Consider the following 24,387-nt stretch of genomic DNA (forward strand, 5'->3'; position numbering starts at 1 on the left):
TGGGGAAAAACATTCAAGCCTGTAAGTACTCTCTACACTTCTACTGACTGATTTCATGGGAGTTTAAATCAGCTTCAGTGGAGTTTTCTGTTACATCTGTACAAATGAACAGAAGTTTGTGTTTGTTGCAGGATCATGAGCAGGAACTTCTTGTCTGGAGATGAAGAGCTCCGTAATGGAGACTACCTGCTGTCCAACAATGGGCAGTATAAAGCAGTTTTCCAGGTGAGTAGCTCAAGACATTGATCAGGATGAAGGAAACGTGCAAACGAAAAGAAATGAGAGTTTGAAGAGTTCTGATAACATGTCTCTCTTTTTCTTTCTCCAGGATGATGGTAACTTTGTCATCTATACTTGGAAACCCGTGTGGGCTTCAGACACTTATGGATCAGGTGCTTACCGTCTGTGCATGCAAGAGGACTGCAACCTGGTCATGTACAACAAGAGCGGGGAGCCCAAGTGGCACACAAACACCCACTGTTCTGACTGTAAAGTGTGTCGTCTTCAACTGACCGATGACGGCAAACTGGTGGTGCAGAAGGGATCAGAAACTGTCTGGAGCTCTGAAACATCCAAAGGCATGAAGTGATGGTTTAACCTGATGGTCCAAAGCTTTTGAATATGAATCATCTGTATCTGACGGTTATCTCTGAATGTAACCTCAAATAAAAGCATATTTACAATGAATAACTAAGTTTTCTTTGCAGTGAATTGACTCGTGCCTTTGATTAGTGTTGAATTTAATGTAGCAACATTTATTACACACTAAAATCACACATATAACAACTAATACGCACTTTTTAGGCTTCTAATCTAATGTCCAACATTAAAATCCAGAGTGATTCTAGTTTTAATGAAGATAATGTTAATATAAATATTTAATATGAATGTCCTATCCAGCTGAGCAGACTGATGCCGACTCTGGACCAAACTCAAAAACTTAATTAAAAAAATACTGATTAATTAAATTTTTAGTCTTTTAGTCTTGTAATCCATCTCTAACTGAAGGTCGTGAAGAAGTACTCAAATCGATGTAATTAACAAAATGTAATTACATCATGAAATGTGAACATGTATTTGTTACACAGCACAATGGGCATTTTTTTTGATTTGTTTAGGATTTTATTTTGTTGAAAACAACCTGGATGCTAGATCAAATGGAGAGGCACATCGAACTATTTCCCCTTCAATGTTATACGAATATAAGTTTTAGCTCTCATAGTCTTTTTTCTTCTTCTTCATGTTTTGCAATAATTCACTCAAAGTCTTTTTACATCAGTCTCTTCAAAACATAGACATAGTGTCATGTCCCTCAACTCTTCAATAAGGTCTGTTTAAATGAAGGTTACTTCATTGCAGAATATTACTGCAGGTGTTCCAGATAGTTTGTTAGAAGGTGAAAGTCACTCTTCCATGATGCGTTTGCAGGGATCGTGCACAGCCCCCGCGTAGAACACACGCGCCCTGTTGGCCACTGAGAGTATTACAGCCGCGTAAATCGCGTCGACCTTTTTCACTGATGCTGTAATAAAACACCTGGCTGGTCTGAGTCAGGCCTCCTGCAGAGACAGTCCGGATGAAAAACAACCAAGATGTAACTCGTGGTCTCCGAATCTGAAGAACCGGAAATGAACCGTCTCACAACGTGTGATTGCAAAAACGGTCCACAAGATGTCGCTCTAGAACCACTACAGTATTTTCATTTACATGCATCAACCTCTGAATTCATGAGGTAGCTATATAAAGCAATACTATCAAATTGTTTTTGCAAAGAGAGAGAGAGAAAATGTGTTTAATGACATTTCCAGTTTAAACATCAGTATTTTTGTTTTCCTCTTCAGGCAGAAAGTGTGATCTTCATCGTGTCAGTCTGGGCTGCAAAATATCATCCTTGCCAACATGGAATAAAATAATGAATTCATGCAACAAGAGAAGATGAAAAAATTTGATAAGTTATTCCATCACAGCTGTACATTTATCACCATCTCAGCCTCCGTCTTTATATGAATGGCCTTTTTTTTCACCCTGAATGGACATCAAAATTAAATACAGGGGTGCACGTGTATGTGAATTCTGAAAAGACTACATAAGACTATATATTTAGAACAGATTTTCACATGTCGTGCCAAACCTTTACCTCCCTCTCTTAATGTTTTTTTTTTTTGTATGTGTTGACTGCTCACTATTATGCTGGCGCCTGTCCCCCCTCTTTCTCTTCGCCTCTCATCGCTGGCATTTCAGAAACACCACTTTGTGCCCTAGATGTGGTTCGTCTAGACGTCTCCATTGTCTGCTCGTCTGTGCCTCTTGTGCCGAGAGCAAATCTCATTAACAGTGAGAGGGATTGGGCGCACTCAGAGGCCCTGTGTGAACACTGCGCGCTAAAAATAGAGAAAGAGGGCGATTACTTTATAGATCTGTGATTACAGCTGAACTGTTAACCTGTGCTGTCTGATACCATTTCCTTAGAAGTGCTGATGGTGAGACTGTATGTTATGGTGATAAAACTAAATGCATAAAACCCCTAACAAATATGTGATCACATACACAAATACTAAGAGGAGAACGTACTTCTTTAAATCCACTCTCCTACACGATCACTGCTTTCGCTCCAGGTGTGTTTTTTGAAGAAGAACCACTAGATGGCAAACTGGGTTTAAACTATCTATTTAAATCTGGCTCTCAAGGAATAATAAATAGCTCGGCCTGCTATTGCAGATTGGGTACCGTATTCTCTCTGGATTGGGCTCAAACGGACGAAACCTGTAGAACTGCAGCTGTTGATTTAGTGTGGAGGAGCGACGCATCTTCAAAGATGTGTTTCTACCCTCTAGGTTTGTGCTGTGGTCACCGTTGGAAGGCATCAATGGTACTTCAGAGAATTTTTAAATTAATGGAAAAAAAAAAACAAAAGAACAAAAAAACAGGTCAGACATGCTATTTTTGAGTATTTAAGACCTTGTGTTGTTTTAATAATTATAAGTATTAGCTGCTGTTCTGCTGTGAATGTGTCAGGGATCCATTGACCTAAGTGCAGTTTTCACGATATTCCCAGAATCCAGTCTGGTTCTGTTTAAATCAGTTTGTGGCAATTTGACAAAACAAAGGTTCGTTTATGAATGAAATCAAACAAGAATAAGCTCTTTAAAGTGGATTTCGCAGCAGCCACCTTGCCTGATGTGCATGACCAAAACTGATTGCGCCTGTGGGGCTTAGTTAATAAGCTTTGCTTTTCCTCATCTATTGTCATTATAACTCTATCATATTAATTTTGGATAACTTTTATATTTGATTTAGTGTTTTTTTTTTTAATTAACATTACATCTAATTTCCTGTCTGTTTTGATCTTACTACATTTCAACATTGTCTATGTTTCAAACTGACATAAACCTTTTTTTATCATTATTATTTTTTATTCAGCATATTCTCGATGCTGTGCACTAACGTTCTTCAACTAATTCCCTGTGGCTCGGTGCCACACTGCACAGCCCTCGTGGTGGGCGATGAATCTGAGGCTTTTAATTGCAGCTTGCCAATGGCGTCTTCTTGCTGAACAATTTGTATGAGGCTCTGGACAACTCGGGGCATTCAGGGCTTGTTTTTATTTTCAGTCATAGCTTTCTCTGCCAAACATTTGCCAACACGGCAATTATGTGAAACACAATATCAGCCAGAAATTACCGGTTCAACTTTGTTTATTAAAATTTTCTTCAGCTGTCAGTAATTTTCCAAGCGGAGCCACGGCGGGCCGCAGACGCTCCCTCTTAAGATACAAAAAGCCCTTTCTCTTTTCATTAATATTGGAAGGACAGCGACCTTCTGGCGCCCTCTTCTAGTTTAGCCTCTGGCTTTAGGGTCTTGACCCGGAGCTGAATCCAGATTTTCTTGGTTTATGTTGTAATAAAGAACCAGCACTGAATGCACCTGTCCAAATAGTAACAAAACAAGAGAGAAAAAGACCAAATATATAAATTAAAACTATAACGGACCCTGAACCTGCTGAGACAAAAATCCAGTCATCAATCCATCCATTCATCAAATACAAAATAATGTATTCTCTGTAGGGGTCAGAGTCTATCCCAGACAGATGTCACTGGGCGAGGAGTGGAGTGCAGAGAGGTAAACAATCGTTTACACACACAAGCCCAGAGATACGAATTACACTAACATGAATGTCTTTGGACTGTGGGAGGAAACCAAACAGACAAACTGTGTAATGCAATGTGTTAACCGAATCGATGCCACGGGATAAAGCAGGTTGTGGTGATGCGGACTCTCAGTATCAAAGGCTACAAGGCCCCAATCAGAAAGTGGCTGGAAGCTCATTTGGATCTTTGATTAATTATTGAATGGGCCTGAACGGATCACTGGACCAGAACTTCTCTATGACGTGACTTTTGTTGAGGAAGAACAAAAAAATAAATAAAACAAAGACACTAAATGATCACAAAGATGTTGTGTCTGAAAAGCGTCATTTATTCACTGATAATTTTTAGGTTTTATAAAGCCTCAGCTCTTAATTTAAGTCTCAACTCCTTTAAGCTGTCCTAGTTTTGTACTTAATTTCCCTTCGGAGATGAATAAAGTATCTATCTATCTATCTATCTATCTATCTATCTATCTATCTATCTATCTATCTATCTATCTATCTATCTATCTATCTATCTATCTATCTGTCTATCTAGTCTGAACTCAATCAAAGTTTCTGAACTGGCTGTTCGTTTGCAGACCACAGCTTCGCTCCAGCCTGAAAGCCATCCTGACCTTAACTACTACATATCGCGTTTTGCTTTCTGTGCCTACAGAAATATATCGTGCGCCCATAGTGGTGCCTTTACGGTACTCCGCTCCATCCCTCTGCGCACCGTGCCTGGCATGAGCCCACAGCTTCAGATCCCGCAACACTGACAATGACGCGTGTGGGAGATGGTCGAAAAATGAACTCCGCTCCGTAAAAAAACAGACGGCTTTTGATCGCAGCACACTCGCGGGAAGTTTTTTTTGTGTTTTCCTTCACTGCCCGAGTTTCTACCTCCGTGTTGCTCCAGGGTGAGTGGACAGACACGCAGAAATCCATTTCGCAACCTATTTTGCATGCAGCCTACAGGGCGCATGAAGTCTGGGACATAATTTTTCCACCCTGCTCAGTCCTCCCTGCCTTGCAATGCGCACGCTTCTGGTCCCTATCTGAAGAAGGCGTGGGGCTTTGGACGCTGACCGTGGAGTGCTCCCTTTTTAAGCGACAGTCATCTGTCTCTACAAGATGTTTTGAGCGCCAAGGGCTGAGAGAAGGGCTGGTGTCGACGGGGGAGGTTCCTTCACTGCGCAGACAAGCGGCGGTACCGTCTGTGCGCCGCCGCTCGCCGTCTCCTCCACTACGACGACGACGACAACAACAACAACAACAGTAACAACAAAGCAGCACCAGAGGACGGCGAGAGGGAACCGGAGAGGGGCTGGAGTGGAAACCTGGAAATATACGGCGTTAAAATGACGATGTCCGTCCCGGAGAGGAAATCAGGATCGGAGGGGAAGGAGGAGGAGAGCGAGGATGAGAGCGAGATCTTGGAGGAGAGCCCCTGCGGCCGGTGGCAGAAACGCAAAGAGCAGGTTGGTGGGTTTGTGTCGGTGTGTGTGTGTGTGTGTGTGTGTGTGTTTGCGAGTGAGCGCGTTTCTTTGAACCGAAAACAATCCTCGATGAGGAAATCAATCAATCAAGCTGTGCTCTCTGGTCAGGCTGGATATAGCCCTCACGTTATGCAATGCTTGGGCCAGGCTGGAGTATTTCAGCTCAATGTTGTTATGCACCATAAATCTCTCCCCCTCACATGTCTGATCTCTGCCTGGCCCGCATGAAGTCTATTTCAGTGGCTCTGGCTGTCAGGAGCGGTTTGGCCGTTCCATGCTTCAAATCTTAAAACGGAGAGAAACTGAACCTGTAGGTTTTTTAGCATGGATGGAGGTTTCAGCAAAACCTATTTCAGGACCTGGACAAACATTCGAATCTAAGACACTGTTGACCAGTCTTGACTCTTGCATAGAAACACGAAAGCGTGCAAGACTCGGAGACGGCTAAACAATTATTCCTACATTCATATTCATTAATCATTTGTTGTCTTTTCTCCCCTTAGATCATCTTAAATTGACCATTTTTAAGTTTCAGGCTCTCGTTTGTCTGCAAATTCACGTCGAGCAGGATCGAGACGAATATATAATCACACACAGCGCGCACACTGTGGACAAGTCTGTCTCCTTCACTTGCATCATTCCACAAAAGCGCGGAGGACTTAGAGACAGATGGAGGATTATAGCTGAACACTGAATGGGGTTAATATTAAAGGCAACACATTAAACAAAGTCATAGGAACAAAGTGTTGCAGTGGCGATCAGGAGAAAAGAAGTTTGTACATTTGTTTTAATTATATTAATATCTGTACTGGGATTCACTGTATCAGTCTGTCTATAAATTGAAAAAAAATGATTGAACATAGGGAATATGTGAAAATATCTGGGTCAAGAAGTGGCCTCTTGCTTGGAAAGATTTGCTGTTTTTAGCAAACCTTTCCAAGCAAGAGGCTGCAGCTGCGTAAACTTTGGCATTTTTTTGTTGCAGGGTGACTTACTGGCAATCTAATTTTACGTAACGCCGAAATCTGTGCAGCACAACACGTTACTTTTCTGACTGTGAAGACACTGAGAGCAGGTTCAGACAGTCTGAGGAGTTCATTAGTGGGAACATTTCCTCCAGTACAGCAGCATCATCAACAGGAGCTGATTCCACTGATTATCATTTTTATTTTAATATTTATTTTGAGGCTCTCATTTGCGGACGTGGGGGCTTAGGAACATTTTGAACTATGTTCTGACATATTGTGAAGCTTCATCTCATGTCCACATGCGAATAGACAAATTAACAAAACCCACATGCTGTTTTTTATCAGAGAGAAGAAACAGACAGTCTAAATGTGACACTATTGTGAAGCGGCGGGTGTCTCCTCCGCTAACAGCTCCAGATAAGGCTCAGAGTTTAAGTTGAAGGTTATCTCTGGTGCACACACAGGGCCCTCTGCACGCTGCAACCACCTTACGTTGCACTTTTTGTCCCCACTCCCCAGTATTCTTCATGTTGAAATGAACACACACACTCAGTCTGCCCCACCCTGTTGGTTTTCCACCCATTGATTACCCATCTGTGCTTTTTTTTTTTTTTTTTTTTTATACTGGCCTACCACTTTTTTATTTGCTCCACACTGACGGGGTCAGTCATTTATGGCTGGCAGCCGTAGTAAATACTCATTGGAATGATTTGTGTGATCACTATAACATAAAAGTAATAATATGGGCGGTCACTGACTAACTTGTTCAAGGGTTTTCTTGGAATGCTTCAGATAGGAAGCGTTTGTGTGGTTAAACAAAACACTCTCAGTATTTACTATAACTGATTAATCCGAGGAAGTATTTGCTCACAGAGTGTCAGAACATTAATGACGTTAATGGCACAGCAAGGTGACGTCTTGCTCGTTTCGTCCCGCAGGCCCAAAGTCAAACGATGTTTAATTTGCAGTATCAGCATCCTCTTTTGTATGTCAAGTATGTGTGCATATATACAAGGAATTTGACCCCCCGTGCACTTACACAGTGACTGAATACGAGAAGCAGAAATCATAAAATGATCAACATTTCTGCTTCATCAGCGACATAAATGTAGATTAAGTTTTAAATTATATTTCAGTAATGTAACTGTCCCACAGCATCATAATACACCCCTATCTACAGTCCTTACAGTCAGGATCAGTGAATTCATCTCTTTTTTCCACTAAAATTGTGTAAAATACTTTGTTACAATAGCAAAAGACAGCTTTTGTTTTTCACTTAAAAACCCAAATATTCAGTTTTCTGTCACTAAAAAGAAAGAAAAGCTGCAGCCATTGAAAAACACTAGTTTTTGCATCGCAGTTTACATTAGCAGCATTTTTATTTTTTTTTGTTCCATTGAATGTTTGCATAAAAAAAAAACAAAAAAAAAGAAATGGTCCGAGCAGTGAGCACCACAACATGACACAACACACTAATCAAATCTAAGCCTTATTTTTTTTTCTCTCTAGGAACCAATAAATTCGAATGGGCGGACAGTCGTTGCACAATATTGCTGACATGCAGGGCTGCTGCTCTCTTTGATTAATATGACTAACAAGGAAATCTGCACGTCAGCAGCGAGCGTGATTTACACTTCTGGCTGGTGTGGTGGCACGTATCCTCCGATTGAGTCATCTGTGCCTTCCCAGAATCGGGACATTCTGGCCACCACAGGCCATTTGACTCAGAAAATATTGCTGCCGAGGCATGAATCTGGATAAAAAAAAACAAAAAAAAAACTGTCAATTTGTCCCTCTTCATTGGAACATAAGAAACATAACTCATGTTGTAATATGCTTCTTCAGGAGTCACGGCCAGCAGCTGTAGTTTGCATTAAAATAGAAATTAAATTTAAGACATCTCTCACAGGTCCCATTCAAAATAAAGGGGGTGTCAAACTGCAGAAATCGGTTGATATTTGCCTGGACTTCGATGGGCGCATTGCAAACGGGAACTGCTAATTCAGCCTCATGAGCCACACGAGCCTCGGCGTGACGGGAGCGTGCTGTTTTCAGCACCTGCGTCTTTCCTAAATTCCCACGTATGTGTCAGTGCTCACATGAATATCAAGAGTCTTTGGCAGATACTGTAAGCACAGACACGGGAGGTCAAATTAATGCTGCCACGCGTAAATGTTAAATCGATACACCTCTGTTTCATCTACAGTGTGAAGTCAACGCGTGGGTAAAAATCCATTATTGATTCATTCCCTAATTGAATTATTTTCACCGCACAGAACTTGACTCTGACTTCCTCTTGGTCAGTTTTTTTCTTCCTCTCTGAAGGTAAATGTGTACAATATAGTGGGCAGTTTTATTCTGTTCCTATAATAAAAAGCCTACGTTTAGAATACATCCAAACATCACATGGTGTTTTATTTAGATTTATTGAGCATGCATCCTTACCATCATTAAAAGTTGTCACTTTTAATTGCAGCGCTGCATTGCTCGGGATGTCGCATGACCCTTCCAAAGTGTTGTGCATGTCAGATTTTATTTAAGAATAGATCGTCATGTTCTCTATAACGTGCTGCGAGATATTTATAAGAAGAAATTATGGGCATGCTTCGGCTGATGCAGAGCCTCATTCAGTTGTCAACAGATTCAGCTCTACAGAGCTGAGATGATGTGTGTGACTAGGATGCTGTTACTCCATCTTCTGTCATAAAGCCAGCCCAAAGGAGCGTGATTATTTCCCAACAGAGTCACTCTAGACCATCTTCCTGCTACAATAAAAAAAAAAATTGTGGGCGGAGAGGTTTGTCTGACTAATTTTAACCAGCATAAAGACGCAAAATTTCCTGTTAATCATTAAATCAGCAGTGGTTCTCCACCTTTTCTAGGTGTTAAAAGTGTTAAAAGTGAAAAGCCTGGTTGGGATAACAGTTGCCATGATCAGTAATGAGTCGTTTTTTTTTTTTTTTTTTTAATGTTTTCCATGCTCGAAGCTGTAAATCTGAGCCATTAAACCGAGCAAACAAGCCCCCCGCACAGAGCGCTTACCCCTCCTAAGCCCGTGTAAAAGTGCTGGTTGTCCTGAGGGGTCCTTCTAATAACTGACACAATAATCCAGCAGCTCATGCACGCTGGCTGCTGTGACAGCTGTCCGACGAGAAATGGCATCCACTCAGGTTTCCCTGGAGGGGAGACAGGGAGCGGGGACAAGCAGCTTTGATACACCTGTTAACGCCGCCGCTCTGCCAACAGCAGGGCCTCCCCGCCCGCTGATGACGATTAGGGATTTAGTGGGAAACCCATTCACATCATTTAATTCATAAAAAAAACAAAACAAGAATAATCATTTGCGTAGTTGAGCTAAACAATTTGTTGTTTTTAGTGGTGCTGGTCTCTGCGTTGGTTGGTCTCTTCACCACTTGGATCGAGTCTAAACTATCTCAAGTACTTTGACAAGATCTTTATGATTCTTTGTCTCTGGAGTGTTTTCAGATCAGATCTTTCACTTATTCAGTTTTCTTTGATCTTTGCTTCGTTTGATGGCTTTGTGGATGGATGCCAGACCTGTTCTTCTTGGAGCATCCCGCGTCCGGCACTGTCCTCCAATAAAACCAAAGTTAAGGCAGCTTGTGAGATGCAGCCTTACTTTTATCTTTGATGCTCATCAGCCATTCAGACTTTTAAATTTCCCAGACATCTTTAATTTGTGACAATTAGCCAGGATCAGCTTGACTTAAGAAATCTTCTGGCTTCTCTTTCTGTGTCGCTGTGATGTTGACATATTTAGATGCAAAGTCTTGGATTTGAATAAGTCAAATGTTCCCTTAACCTCCTGAGACCCTGCGTCCTCATGTGTGGACATTAAGTGTTTGTGGCAGTACATTCTCGTTTGAGGACATTGGAATTTCATTGTTTGCGATTCTGTCTTTGCACAGCAATGTTTAGTATTAAAAACAGTTTTATGTTTTGTTACGTTTTTGTGACTTTATTGTAACAGGCAGTGAAATAATCCCCATGTCCACATATGAGGACTTTTTTTTTTTTTTTTACTTCTTAAATCCTACTAATCCAAAATACCTTGGAGAAATTAAAAATGCATACCAAACAAAAACTCAGGAGGTTAAGGATAAATTGTAATAACTTTGCTCATTTCTAAATGTTTTATGTGACCAAAGATTCAGACCACTCCCCTCATGGTACTTTGTGTTTAGGATCTGCTACATAAAGACTTTAAGAGAAGACCATGGTAAACAAAAACAATTAATACATTTAAAAATTAGACTTGTAATGTATTCCTACAACTACCTATTAAACATGAGTCAGTATTAACCTGCCTCCCTGCGTGGGAAAAGGAGTAACCAGTTTTTCCGCCTCTGATTTATGAATGACTCAGTGACGCAGCGTAATTTACCTGTAAATGTGTGATGACATACTGTATTTGACAATCTTACAACAGATTGCAATAGATACCGCCTGCTCGTCTTTGTCCGTGCATTTCATAGCTGCGAGGTTCGACGGTTCTTGTGCGAGCGGCAGCGTTTAAAATCAAATTAGTGCCGTTGCGCACTGCTGTTCACATGAGCTAATTGTTGTCTTTCTTTCAGTGGCGCCAGTGCATGAAGGAGGCTTGTTTATACGCAACAGACTCTAGCAGGTACCTTGCGTAGCACCTGCGTGACGGTTTTAGGCTTGTGTTTACTCGTCGGTCAGCATCTAGATGAGGAAGCTGTTACGAACTCCACAGAGCAGACAGCTATCGTCAGCCTGTGATATTGAGTGAAGTCTAGAAGTTCATTTGAGTGTAAGTGTGGTGACTAAAGCTTGTATCTCATCTTCATGGCAGATGGGCCGAGGAGGAGAGAAAAGTTAGGCGTTAGCTAAAATGGCCTCAGGTGTGAATTAAAAACAAATACTTTACCGCTGAAAACAGAAATGTTAAGTGTATGCTTGCATTAAAATGAATGGTACCCTGTGGAGTGTTTGACCACTGGTGGCGCTAGTGAGCAACATTACATGACCACTATTCCACTGATCAAAGTAAAGGAAGAAGAAAGATCCACCAAAAAAGGCAAGAAATATGCAACCAAGTAGAATTGTAATACTTGTGGTATTTTATGGCATAGTCAATGTTGATGATGTTTATTAGACGTGAATATATTTCTTTTTTTTTTGTCACGTTGTGGAGTTTTGTTAAAAATCTCATTTAAGAAACTTAAGTGAATTAATTATTGCAAACATAATCCCATGACCATTAATTTGTTGCTTTTTGGGTCAAACAAAGGAGCGGTCTGACCTTTTTCTCTTTGATAGTACTGTGGCTAGGCTAGTTAGCTGGTGTCTAGGTTGCTAGTTGGTAGCTGACTGTTAGCCTGCTGGTTGGCTGTCTGTTTTTTGTTTTTTTTTCAGCTGGACTGTTTTTCTAAATGTGTTTTGCAGATTGGAGAAGCATTGGTTGACATGTAGGCGCATATCCCTTCACTTCTTACCCATTGGCTAGGCTGTTAGCTAGGCTAGTTAGCTGGTGTCTTCTTATTGGTTGCTAGTTGGTAACTAACTGCTAGCCTGCTGGTTGGTTTTTCAGTTGGCCTGCTTTTTGGGTCAAACAAGGGAGCTGTCTGACCTTCTTCCCTTTGATAGTTCTCTGGCTAGGCTAGTTAGCTGGTGCCTGGGTTTCAAAATGTGTTTTTGCCTCGGATCTTGGCACATCCTGTTTACTCATGTTGGTTCATCTGATTATCTGGACAAACCCCAACTGCAGTTGTGTTGCCATTTAGGAATTACAACCCATCAGCCATGTGATTAGATCCAGAAAGGCAATCACTATTTCCTTGAAGTAGCTGCTATTTCTGTAGGTGTGGGTGGCTGTGAAAAAAAAAAAACCTCCATAAGCCAAGAATAAGCACACTGTTGTGCAGGTCTGCTACAACATATTAGTCACATGTCTGTGAGCGATCAAGCAAACAGGAAGTACAAGGAACGCTTTTCTACCTGTATTTTTTTTTTTTTTTTTAGTCTTGGAATATTCATGCTACACATCGCAGCTTGTGACCTGCTTGAGTCATGTGATCTTGAGGGATCCAGTCACCTGGTAGTGAAATGTGAGCCACCAAGAGGCGGTGGAGGGGAGGTGGGGGTTGTCATCGGATCTGATGGGATGCACAGAGAGGCAGTTGTCAGCTTTTTCCATTCCAGCTGTGCGAAACGGAGCCACCCAGATATTCTTATTCGCACAGGGAAGTTGGCGTGAAAAGGAATCTTCGAGGAATGACTGTCCAGTCCGTGGGCTCTTGCAGAGCTGTCACAGTAGTTCAGTTCACATCCATGCTCCTGGCAAATATCTTCTGAATCCTCAAGTGTGCATCCGCAAAGACGTTGCTTGCCTAGAGTCACCTTCTGGGACGGCTGCGTGAGAATGTGTGACGTTCTGTTGAACAAACACACACAGATTTGTCTTTTCAGATTCACAGGAACAAAAGATTCTGGCGTTCATCACACGGGAACAGAAGTCTTAATAGTTCTGTATATATTTGCATAATTCAGGCCGCAATAACTACTTCTAAAGACAGCTTTTCTGTCTCTGCCTCTGTTTGCACTACTATAAGTCCACTTAAGGACTCATAAATTCAACTCAAACTCACTTTGTATTTCTTAATCTTTTCCAAACATAGAAAACATATTTTCAGAGCATCAGGAATTGAGTTTGATCGCAAAAACAAATTAGTTGCTTAGCAAATCTGTTTGATTTGAGGTTTCTTAAGCTACTTTAGACGTATCATTGTGCAAAAAAGTCATTGTAGAAACAAGTAAATAATGAGACCAAAGCAGGGTGTTAACGTAGAATAGAAAGACATTGTTTGAAATTGTGCAAGCTATAAGAACACACTCCTACTGTCACCCATCCACACCCTTGCTTTTCCTTTTTCAAACCAGTTCTGTCTGGTCTGAGCCCGTTTTCCACTCACACACACCTTTTAATGCCCCTTATGTCGACTCGAGTAAGTGGCTCTGTGCAGGAGTTAAGCGAAGTGACACATGTACCTGCGACATTACAGAAAGAAAGTCGAAGAAGTTTATATTGAAAAAGATGCCACAGCATGCCGTCTCGGCAAACGTCAAAGATTTGTAAAAATGTTCTCCTCTCATGTTGCCGTTTTATTGTTAGTGTACAGATTGTGCATTCTCACATGCAGCCTGCGGCCCGTTTAAGTTTTCTCAGCTATGCAAACAAGCCGTGAAGTGTGCCTGCATGCACAAACGGAGCGCAGCCAGTCATAAAGCCACTTCTGTGAGACATAGTAACGTATTAGGACGAGATCAGAGGTGCAACAAGCTCAGATATATCCAACATAAATCATAAAAATAGGTTTTCAACACATTAAAGTACATTCACTTGCGCCATTGCAACCAGTTTATTGTAAGAAAACATGTAAGAGAGAGTCGGAGCAAATGCAAAGGTGTGGATTTCCCCTCCAAACATGGAAACTTTGCAAGTATGTCCTTGTGACTATGATACACTGACAAATGTGGTTAAGGTAATAACATCAGAGTTCAGTTACTGCTCTGTATTATAATGTTAATCCTTTAATCGTTGTTTATAGTCTTCCGTCCTGTAATGTATGTAATCTTACCACTTTAAAAGAGCTGTTCTGCAAAGCAAAGAGCCTCTGAAGACGCTGACTGTACGGTCGGGTTGCTATTACATGTTTTTTTTTTGTTGTTTTTTTTCACCCTTCCCCTGGAGTAGGGCAAAGGCCAAGGTTCCCTACCTCCTCACAGCTGCTCCAGTGTTTTATGTGACGCTGATCAAAGAAACGCGCGTGTGGATATCAGCTCTAAAAATCATCACACGAACCCCATCGAGAGCTCCTACGGCCTGCAGGCAGGCGAGAACAGATTGCGAGAAGCCGCCGTAAACACGATAATCCTTACGAAGACTGTGTGTTTTGGCTGTCAATAAAGGGGCGATACAACGTGAAATTTCTTTTATGGCTTCAAAGGCTTCGCTTTGTTGACCAGCTGATACGAAAAGTGTGTGCACCCATTCCTCTGCATGTCAACGGCGGCAGCTCATATCTTGACCTTTGAAACCAAATATGGATAGCTTAATGTCAAATATGCACTTCATGAGGGACGTGGTGACCGTGTGGAGAAAAACACACTTAAGTGTTTTAAGTGCGGAGGAAAGTGTTGGTCAAAGGACGATTTTCATTTAGGCTAAGCTGTGCATATAAATTGCATTTGGACTTACAGAAGTAATGGGATGGCTGTAGGAAAACTGCACAATGCTCGCATCAACACTTAACAGATCAACACAAAATGATGCACGCGCTCACGGCCTAGGTGGCAAATTTGATTTTACGGAAACCAATTTTCCCCCAAGTCATGAAAATTAAGTTTAGCACAAACACTTCGCCCTGTAGAAAACAGTCAAATCAAATACGAGTAAAACCGGCAAATCCAGAGCTGTTGACGGTGTTGTCTAATATTATTTCTTGAGCTCTTAATAGTTACCTGGAAATCTTGTTTAGCCTGCGATTCGAAAGCTGAAATCACATTTCCGCTCCTCCATAAGTCAGCTGGCACACACGTCTAATTTACATTCAGAATTTGAATGTGTCTGTGGTTTATTTATGCTGATGCTGAGTGTGAATGGAAACCAGGTTACTGTGTCGCTGGAATTGAATTAGAAAGCAACCATCAATCAGATGGAGATGCCTGATGCATTAAATATGGAGCCTGTAAATGAAAGCCAAACCCACCCCCCACCGGTGCTACACAGCGATGACCAGGGCTTTAGTGTTGAGGGCACAATGTATACTAAATGTTGTTTGTTATTTTATAAAGTATAATATAAGTCAGATGTTTTTAGTAAATTAAATTGAGTCTAAAATGCCTGACCTTGTTTTTAATCTAAGCAGCAGTAACCTCACAGTTCATTTCAACTTAGCAAGAGCACTTAATGCACATCATGTGGATGTTGGCTCTCGATGTTGTCTTTAAATCCTCATCCCAACGTCAAAACTACTCACCAAAACTCACGTCTTGTTGGTGTAACCTCTCAGAATTCGAGTTAAATGAAAGATTTGTGTTGGTGCTTGTTTCCTGGACCTGGGCTATGTTGTGCCAGGCTGCACTCCGTAGGTCCCTGGCACTGTTGAATCCTGCAAAGAAGTCGAAGGCAGCTCAACTTTGGCCCTCAAGATAACATAATTTGCCAGTGTGATAACTCTCCAGCGTTGTAAAGTGTATTGTAAACCACTGTGTAATGTTTTGGCCTCAGTTAAACCTTCATATACGTATATTCAAATGGCATTTCTTCACTCTCCTTAAAGAGGCAGTCTTAAATATTTCAATTTAATAAAAAGTCTATGAACTAGGGATGTCCCAATCAAGCTTTTTTTTTTTTGCCCCTGATCCTTTCTTTTAACCTCCTGAGAAACCTGCGTATTCATATGGGGACGTTGAGTTCTAGGTTTTATTTCAGCTTGTTCTACCTCATTTAAACCCGTTGTCCTCATTAGTGGACACTTTAGTCTGCCGTCTGGTGGTAGCAAAGGGTCAAAAAATTTGTTGGTAAAACCATGATAGTGGGCGTTTCTTGACATTGCTTCTACAGATGATCACAGGACAAAAATTATGGTTAAAACTTATTTATTTATGCTTATTAACGTTTCTAGTTTGATATGACATGCAAATTTAACAAATTGATAATAGCATTAAGCTACGACCTCGCTAATTAGCAAGTACACGTTTGAGGACGTTGGAACTTCATTGTTTGTAATTGTGGTTTTGCTCAGCCATGTACAGTTATTGAAATAAACAGTTCTATATTTTGTCACACATTGGTGACTTTATTACAGTATAAATAATGAAATAATCCCAGTGTCCACATATGAGGACATTGTTTGTTTTTTTCACTACTTCCTGTTGAAAGATGATGCTTAGTTTTTATACTTTTTAGGTCCTACTGATCCCAAATACAATCCAACTTCAGGAGGTTAAAATTGAGTCCAGATCTGATCTTAAATTAAAAAAATTTCCTCCCTCGGCTAATCATAAAGGCCTTTATTATCCTACTTGTATTCTCTTAGCTCATGTGGGCACCGTGCGAGTATCCAGTAAACAGGGCTGTCAAAGTTAATGTTGTGAGGAGAGGTTAACGTGTACCTTGGCTAATGAAAACCTGTGTTCTCTACTCCAGAAATGGGCTGGTCATCCAATCCATCCTGGCTCAAGGAACTTTTTTTCTCTTTGTTTAAATGCAGCGCTCACTGTTTGTTGTTGTTATTTTCTACTTCTTCGTTTGGATTTCTGGCAGCTTCGACGCGAGCCAGTCTAAAGACAATGCTACATTCATTTAGTGCTGGATACGAATTCAGAAAGCCAAGTCAATTTCAATTGTCAGAGTCAACCCAGACCAAAAACTGGAACGTGTCACATTAAATAAATTGTTCCACAGGCTACGAATGTTGCTGGAGTTTTGATGGCTTCATAATTTTCCCTCCTGCCTGCATGTTGGAAGTAGACAGTGTTACATCACAAATACATCTCCACTTCTAAATTGCACGTTTTATTCTCATGCAGTCTCACACTGAAAGTCAACAAAACACAACAGCAGATCAGTTTAAAATATTGCAGGGAGTGACTAGAAGGAGCAGCCACAGTGAGCTGCTGGATGAAGAACTGGAGGCAACAACATCCAACTTCTCCGTTGCTGCGTTTTCATTAAACCTAGAAATACGCAAAACCTAAACCTAAAAAACTGGTAATGGAAACGGCTACATTTTAAAAGTATTTCAAGTTTTTTTTTTTTATGTTCTTTGAGGATTTTCAGACATATTGATATAAAAGTTTATCAGCATTTCCCTGTCAGCAGCGTGACCACAGATGATGCAGGGGGTCATGTGACTAGTTCATTTGAAGTCCATCTTCCTGAGAGTGAGGTCCCGTGTGATGAGAATTTAAGAGAATTTTGAGATATGGTGAGACAAGACAGGAGTTGCAGCCCATTCGGAAAACCCTTTCAATGGAAATGTGCACAAAGCATCGAAATTTCTGAAATATCTTTTTTATTTTAACCAACTCCCTTCACTGTTGGTGGACTTGTGCAGCATGAAATCAGATCACATTTGCTCACAGATTAGTAGAAAAGTGCCAGTTAAGTAACAACACTTGCAAACATAATCCGGTCTCCTCTAGTATCAAATACTAGGACTGAGATGATTGATTGCCACTTTACATCCAATTTAACCGTTGATGTCTTGTGCAGAACCTGTGGACGATTAAGTGGGGTTAGATAAATACACATACCCCCCATGTGGTGCTTTCACAGACACTCCCATTGAGCTTTGTCTGTAACGTTATGTAACAGTAAAGGGGGTCAAAAAAAGAAAAGGCAGCTTGGCATGTCAGCCAACAGGGTTTTGTTTGAACACGTGCTGAAGAGCCAGCTCAGGTTGACTCTCACTTTCTCCGCTTGATCCCTCTGGACGATAAAAAGCCACGCGATAAACCCAACTCCCTCTGCTCGGTCGCTTTATCGCATCTCCCGTCCTCTCGCTCGCGCTTTCCGTTTTCCCCACATGGGGCCTCCTTAACAAGCCGAGTATCGCCCACTTGACTAATTGAAGCCTATAAACACAACAATGGCAGCAGGAGAGAAAACGTCTGCTTAACTACATTCTCGGGCCCCTCTTAAGTGGTTTCTGCTGCTTGGTAATGCTGTTTTCCTGCTCCTGCCTGCAGTTGGGGGCGTGTTACGGGCCGACGTCAGTCCCAACATGCGCAAACCACGCCGCCTCTGCGTTCAGTCCAAGCTCTTAACTGTTTCTGGCTGACTACTGTGGCCAGTACTCAATAAGCCTTTCCACTGTCTGCCAAGTCTTTTGAGCTTTTACCCTGAGTCACCTCTTTTACTTGAGGGAGAGCTGTACTGCAGTAACCTTTGACGGAGTTGCAGGGAGAGTGGGGGAGACGGGGGGCGCGGCTGGTGTGGCTTAAATAACATGCTACTCTTCCGCTGGGTTTGTAGTGGCAATGAAGCAAGCAGTGTGTGGATTTACAAGCACGAATTGAGTAATCCAGTGGGCAGAAATTACCCCGCTTTATGGAGAACGCTAATACTCAGGCGGACTCTGCCAGACCTGGTTAAGCTTCTCCAGAGTCAGTTTCAGCAGAAGGTTTTTAAAAGAAACAGGAAGGCCGCCAGTTTCAAGCCGAAGGGAACACACACATGTTTTTTAGAACGTAGAACTTAGAGCTGCAGTTTCTATTCCAAGAACTGGCCTGGTTGCACAACATAATTGTTTTGCAAATCTCCTCTCGTCCTTAAAAGTCTCCCTTTGGCTGCGTGATACCGACGCGGTGCATTGTTTGGTGGCTAGAATTGAAACGGTGGACTCTCGTGAATCAGCAGCTCAGCCCGATCTCCTACGTCGAAGCCTCAAAATCTGCAATTAACTTGGTGATGTGCCTGGAGAAAGCGCTCGAGTTCAAAGACCTCAGTGAGGAATGAAACATGAGGAAATGAGGGTCAAATTTAAGTTTGTCCAAATACATGAACCACATCAACATGCCCGGCCGTTTATGGAATAAAGAAGTACAGTTTGTTTTTTAAGGATTTCAGACTTCCTCTATTTTTTTTTTTTTTTTTTTAGCATCCTTGAAATGTGGGTAATTCCTTCAAGCAAGTCTGCAGCAACACAGACAATGGTGGAACATGTCTCTTCATTTAGGGCCACATGAAAAACACTTAGGGGGGAAAGTCCTGCATTCAAATTCTTAAAGTGAAACACATTTTCAGCATGTTTTCAGAGTTTAGCATTTAGCCACGAACGTTTTTAGTTATTTTGGGAGGCTGGAGGAGACCGAAGCTGAGTTTAAATGCGAACTGAATGTGGCATGTTCATTTCTCCAACCCAAATGAAAGATTTCTGATTAGACAAATTCAATGGTTAAAATGGACGCTAAATAAAACAGAAATGTTTATGTTTATATGCCGCGCAACATTAATCGCAATAGAACTTTTTTAACATATGCAAAGTGGTCCCTACAGGATACTATGTACTGAAATAATGCACCAACATATATATATATATAAGCAGAAACATAGACTTGAAAAAGTAAAGACCTTGCAGGAGATGAACCCTGTGAGTCATGTGTTTACATGCACAGCTTTACCGAGCAAAATTTGGCTTTCTGAATGCAGCCTGTGTCCCGGTTTACATGCAGTTCTCGGATTTATGTCTCGCAAATGTTGTTAAGTTACATGAGATGTAAACTTCATGTGCATAAGAAGTGTCCCGGAATTAATCTTAAACTTGTTTTGAGTACATTTTATTCCAGTCATGAACCCAAACTTTCCGCCTGCAAGAAAGTCCTTGAAACCTTTACGGCCTATGAAACACCCAAGGCCAGAAAACGCACTGTGAGAGTGTGAATGCGGCTGCGGTTGTGGCATCATTCAGCATTTCTTCAGTGCCCTGGGAGAAAGCGAAGAAAGGAACCGCTGATGAGTCACACAGATTTTCTACAATTATGACTCGACACAAATCTATAACTCTGTGGGAGCTGTAAAATTAGAGAATCGCGCTGTTAGCTGCGGGGTTATGTAACAACGTCGGTCTGTAGGAATTTTCCTGCCTGTTTGATGCTGTGTGCTGCTGCTGCTGCTTCAGGGCTGAGATCAATGAGATAAAATCCAGTCTGCTTCAGCAGACTGGATTTTGTCAGATTGACTTGTCACTGTGATATTAAATCAGAAAGAAACTAAATTAAAATGCTGTTAGAGGGACTGACATTAATCTGATGTGTAGATGCATTTCAATCATTTAGCGGGAGTCCTGCTGCGATAGAGGAATGATTTATGGCATGTTATAAACTTTAGATTTTGACTACAGCTCTTCCAAGGTGCTTATCTTTATTCCATAGAGTTAGTTTCTCTACAGGATCCCAACAATACTGGACCCCCCCCTTGGACCCGTGGTCTGTTTGCTTTATTAAAAATGACACATGTCACCCTTATTAACCCTGGACTCCTCCAGAGAGAGGAAGAGGAGCCTCTCCACAGGGAAAAAAACACTAATTGCTACAAGTAATTTAATGTTATATTCATGTGTAAAATGGATTTCTTTGTCAAACAAAGCCTGTTATGTTAAGGATTCATACATATTTAACCTTATTTATATAATCCAGCCTGAACAAAGTGGAATTAACTCACGAGATTATACTTTTCCTGACTAAACAAGGACCGATAGCTACCAATAGCTTGCTACCCGGATTATTTCTTAAACAGAAGTATTTACAATCATATGTTGCCTTTATGTTACGTTCAAAACTGCAACGTTATTGTATTTAGGCTTCAAAACCTCCATATCGGTGTGATTTTATTATTTTTCCAGATTCCTTTTAATGCGATATTATAAGCAGTCATGTTCAATGTAAAAAGCAACTGGCGAAATAACAAATGTCGAGTGGTTGTTGGTGGATTTTCTTTCTGTCTTTAATGCTACATATGTGCGCGGATGTTGAGAAACAGCGTTGAGGATTTAAAGATGTCCCGGTATCACCGATATAGGCTTCACCTGTGTTCTCTGATGAAGGCTTTGCGCTGCAACGAGTAGGTGCATTTTAATTTTTACAATGTGTTAGCCATTTTTACATTTGCTACAATTGTTCACGCCAAAAGGCACCTTAAAGTTTTTTCCATTTATGCGGCGTTTCCATATGACGTCACGATGTAGGTAGGGATGTTGACGTCGCGTTTTATAGTTGGCTGGACGGCATGAAGAAGAGGAAGAGAGGTTAGCAGTTTTAGCGGTTAGCGGTTGTTATCAAAGCAGAGCAACTTATTGGTTTTAGTTTTATCCCTTTGTTGTTTGGATAAATTGATAAAAGCTGTATTTTCATTTAGTCTTTTCCAGGATAAAACGTTTGCCTGCCATACAAATGGAACTCAAATTATTTTGTCATTTTATTACTTTATTTGTTATGAATAATGTGCTGTCATCGTATTTTTTGTGTTTGGTGGAAAAATTGTAAACAAAAATAATAAAATTGGGGGATAAAAATACTTCTTCTCCTTCTGTCATATTGCCGCCAGATTTGATGCTGCACAGCGGGGAAAAATACTTGGCACAAGAAAAGTTCTCATCTGTTCTGTGTAAACACACATATCTTATCAGATTATTTCGTTCAGCATCCTTGTAAACACTTAAGGTGGAATTTGCGATCAGAACGATTCGACTCAGGCTGATAAAATGTCATCCCTCTAAACCTCTCCCAACCTGCCACTCTTTCTCACGTTTATCCTGTAACACCAGCATGACTCTCTTCAAAAGGCTAGAAAGATTAGATAAATGATAAAAAAAAAAAAAAAAAAAATGCACCGCTGCAATAACTTCCAGTGTTGAGAAATGTGGGATGATAACAGAGATTTATCTTGCTACATTATGCAGTTTTAACCTCTCACAGTGGAGCAGAGGTGGCCCAGGTGGTTGCTGAGGTGTGATAAAGCCGAGTGTTGTTCCTTTTCTCTCTGAGCTGTCAGCCCATTATAGTAGATGTTGGTTCACATGCTTATCAGATTGCCTCTACTACTCATATTCACCATGCTATATTTGGAGACAGAGAGATCAGTATCTCAGCTGTGAATGAAGAAAACAGATACACTTGTTGCCAGCTATTTGACTTCTTTTTTTTTTTTGTAAATATGCTCTTTCTCTTTTTGCTTCGTTAGCTCCATAAAGGACGTATTCTACGACTTTTAAGGAGTTTTTATCTTCACTGTCTTAAGAGGTTGAGCGGGAGACTGAATAAACATACGCCACAGGTATGCAGATAAAACGGCCCCTTAGAGCCCTGACCTTCACTACTTCTTACCACTTTGAACATAGGAATGGGTGATATTTTGAAATACATGGGTGTGTGTTTGAGAGGGGAGTGGGCTGGTTTCAGCTTACAGCAGGAAAGTTCACTGGTTTTTCTGTTTAAAATGACTGGAGCACACGGATTCCTCCAGCGCTCGGGTTCAAGCAGAGTTGGGCCGGCATGAGCCGAAACATTTAGTCCAATTGGTTAGTGAAGCTACAGAAAATTAGATTTTACATCAAATCGAATTCATTTGTAGTTCTGAGACTTCTAGTCAGAAATGCTATTTGAGGACATTTATTGGGGCGTTGTTTTCATTGCTATGGAACATTTTTGCAGATTTGATAAATTGGTTTATTGAAAATAATTACTTCTAACAAATCTTAATTTGTGATGTAAATGTAGTACACAAGACACTCACGAGTATTTCCCCATAAAGTTCGATCCATTGCGAAACAGCATCTAGTTGTAGAAAGGTTGTAGTACATATGCCAGGCCTATGCGTGGCACTGTTTCTGCTACAGAACTCAGCAAAAATAAGAAGAAGAAGAGGCGAAGCATGCACATCAACCATGCTGTATACAAACATACAGTCTGGATAATAGTCCGTAATCATTTTTAGCTCATGGTAGTGGTATGGCAGTATGTATTGGCCAAGCCCCCCAACAAGGTTCAATATCTGATACAGCACCGTCAGAAGCCTGTAGTCCACCACTGATGTTGTTGTTATGAGATGTCGGGAGCGAGGGTGGGATGATGACATCGTTGTGCTAGTATCAGGCTGTTCACACGAATGGAAAAAAAGGAACGATGTGGTTTCATCCAAAAATGGGATTCGTGCAAACATGGCTTAAGCCGACCCAGAACCTTTGAAACATACTACATTTATACTGATAGATGAAATGAAAGAGGGTGCTATAAATAACAGACAGAGACAGTCCAGACATCAGAGTTGCTCGACTTCCTAACCAGATAAAGAGAACTGAGATTTTAGTCGGAGTAACGTGTTTATATACACTTAAGTTGTCCGGTTTAAGTCAGATTAAGTCAGTAATTTATTTTTTTTCACGTGCATGTTTGGAGGCTAACTGAGATATAGGCCCTGGGTAATTAAATGTAGGAAATGCAAAGACATGATGGAAAAATGGGGCATTGGAAATAGCAACATTCTCCTCAGACATATTATGAAAGTTAGAAGAAAACGAACTGAACTACAGCTGAATTACAATATATCAACTTACTATCCACCTTGACCATTTTGTCAGCTAACACCTCCCAACGTGTGAACTCGGATCTTGCCAAATATTTCCTCTGCAAGGCCGTCAATACCGTGAGAAAGGGACTTGACATAAGCCCATTAGATGTTAGCGTGCTGATACTGACACTAGGAGATTACACCGACATTTTAAATAATATACAATCTCCTTTTTAAGTGTAATTGTACATTTTGTTCACTCTTAAGTGTAGTGTAGTAGTTTACTTGGGACTTTATTAGCCATTACAGCCTATTTTTGTGAAATACTATAAATAAATAGATTTATTGTATTCGAGCTGTTACTTAACCCAACCCTAGATTCAAGTATTGCCCAATGTGGCACCAATTTACACTTTGACATCTCTCTCACACACACAAGTGCAAATTGGTGTGAGAACAACACTTGACACATGCAGAGACATGTAGATTGTATAAACTACTTAGCCGCAAATCCATTTTTTTCCCCCCGTCATCTGTCCTGCAGATAGACCTGAGCCGAAAGCCTCATTTCTGAGGAAGCATTGTTTAAAGGTGAAAGCCTTACGCAATGAGGTGGCTCAACACTTCCCATGCTTAGCAAGTCCCAGTCAGTGCAGCTTCTTACGTCTTTAATAGAGTTGTGGTTTTCCGTCTGTTTCCCACTGGTCTTATAAATCTGAGCTTTGTCACAGTGAC

At 41.0% G+C, this 24,387-nt stretch overlaps 2 protein-coding genes across 3 annotated transcripts in view; both read left to right on the top strand.

Moving 5' to 3' along the window:
* The first annotated feature begins 87 nt into the window (after positions 1-87).
* On the top strand, positions 88-683 carry LOC125024421 (mannose-specific lectin-like). The gene is made up of 2 exons (XM_047612171.1): positions 88-225; positions 329-683. The coding sequence occupies exons 1-2, from the start codon at positions 136-138 to the stop codon at positions 587-589; spliced, it is 351 nt and encodes a 116-aa protein (XP_047468127.1). The 5' UTR covers positions 88-135; the 3' UTR covers positions 590-683.
* Positions 684-4,693: 4,010 nt separating this feature from the next.
* LOC124995597 (nuclear receptor-binding protein 2-like) overlaps positions 4,694-24,387 on the top strand; it is a 36,905-nt gene continuing 17,211 nt past the window's right edge. Inside the window, exon 1 of one of the 2 annotated variants that reach the window (XM_047568092.1) lies at positions 4,694-5,610. In XM_047568092.1, coding sequence (XP_047424048.1) covers positions 5,491-5,610 — 120 coding nt within the window. In that variant the 5' untranslated portion in view covers positions 4,694-5,490. The remainder of the gene's footprint in view (positions 5,611-24,387) is intronic. The other variant, XM_047568093.1, reaches the window with a different exon arrangement.

This window comes from Mugil cephalus, chromosome 18 (genome assembly GCF_022458985.1).
Source record: "Mugil cephalus isolate CIBA_MC_2020 chromosome 18, CIBA_Mcephalus_1.1, whole genome shotgun sequence".
Classification (NCBI taxonomy): Eukaryota; Metazoa; Chordata; class Actinopteri; order Mugiliformes; family Mugilidae; genus Mugil; species Mugil cephalus.

Excerpts from the sequence above, each read along its gene's own strand:
- LOC125024421 (XM_047612171.1), top strand. The coding sequence starts at position 136 with ATGAGCAGGAACTTCTTGTCTGGAGATGAAGAGCTCCGTAATGGAGAC. Across the intron at positions 226-328 it reads AGTATAAAGCAGTTTTCCAG|GATGATGGTAACTTTGTCAT; the intron begins GTGAGTAGCTCA and ends TTCTTTCTCCAG.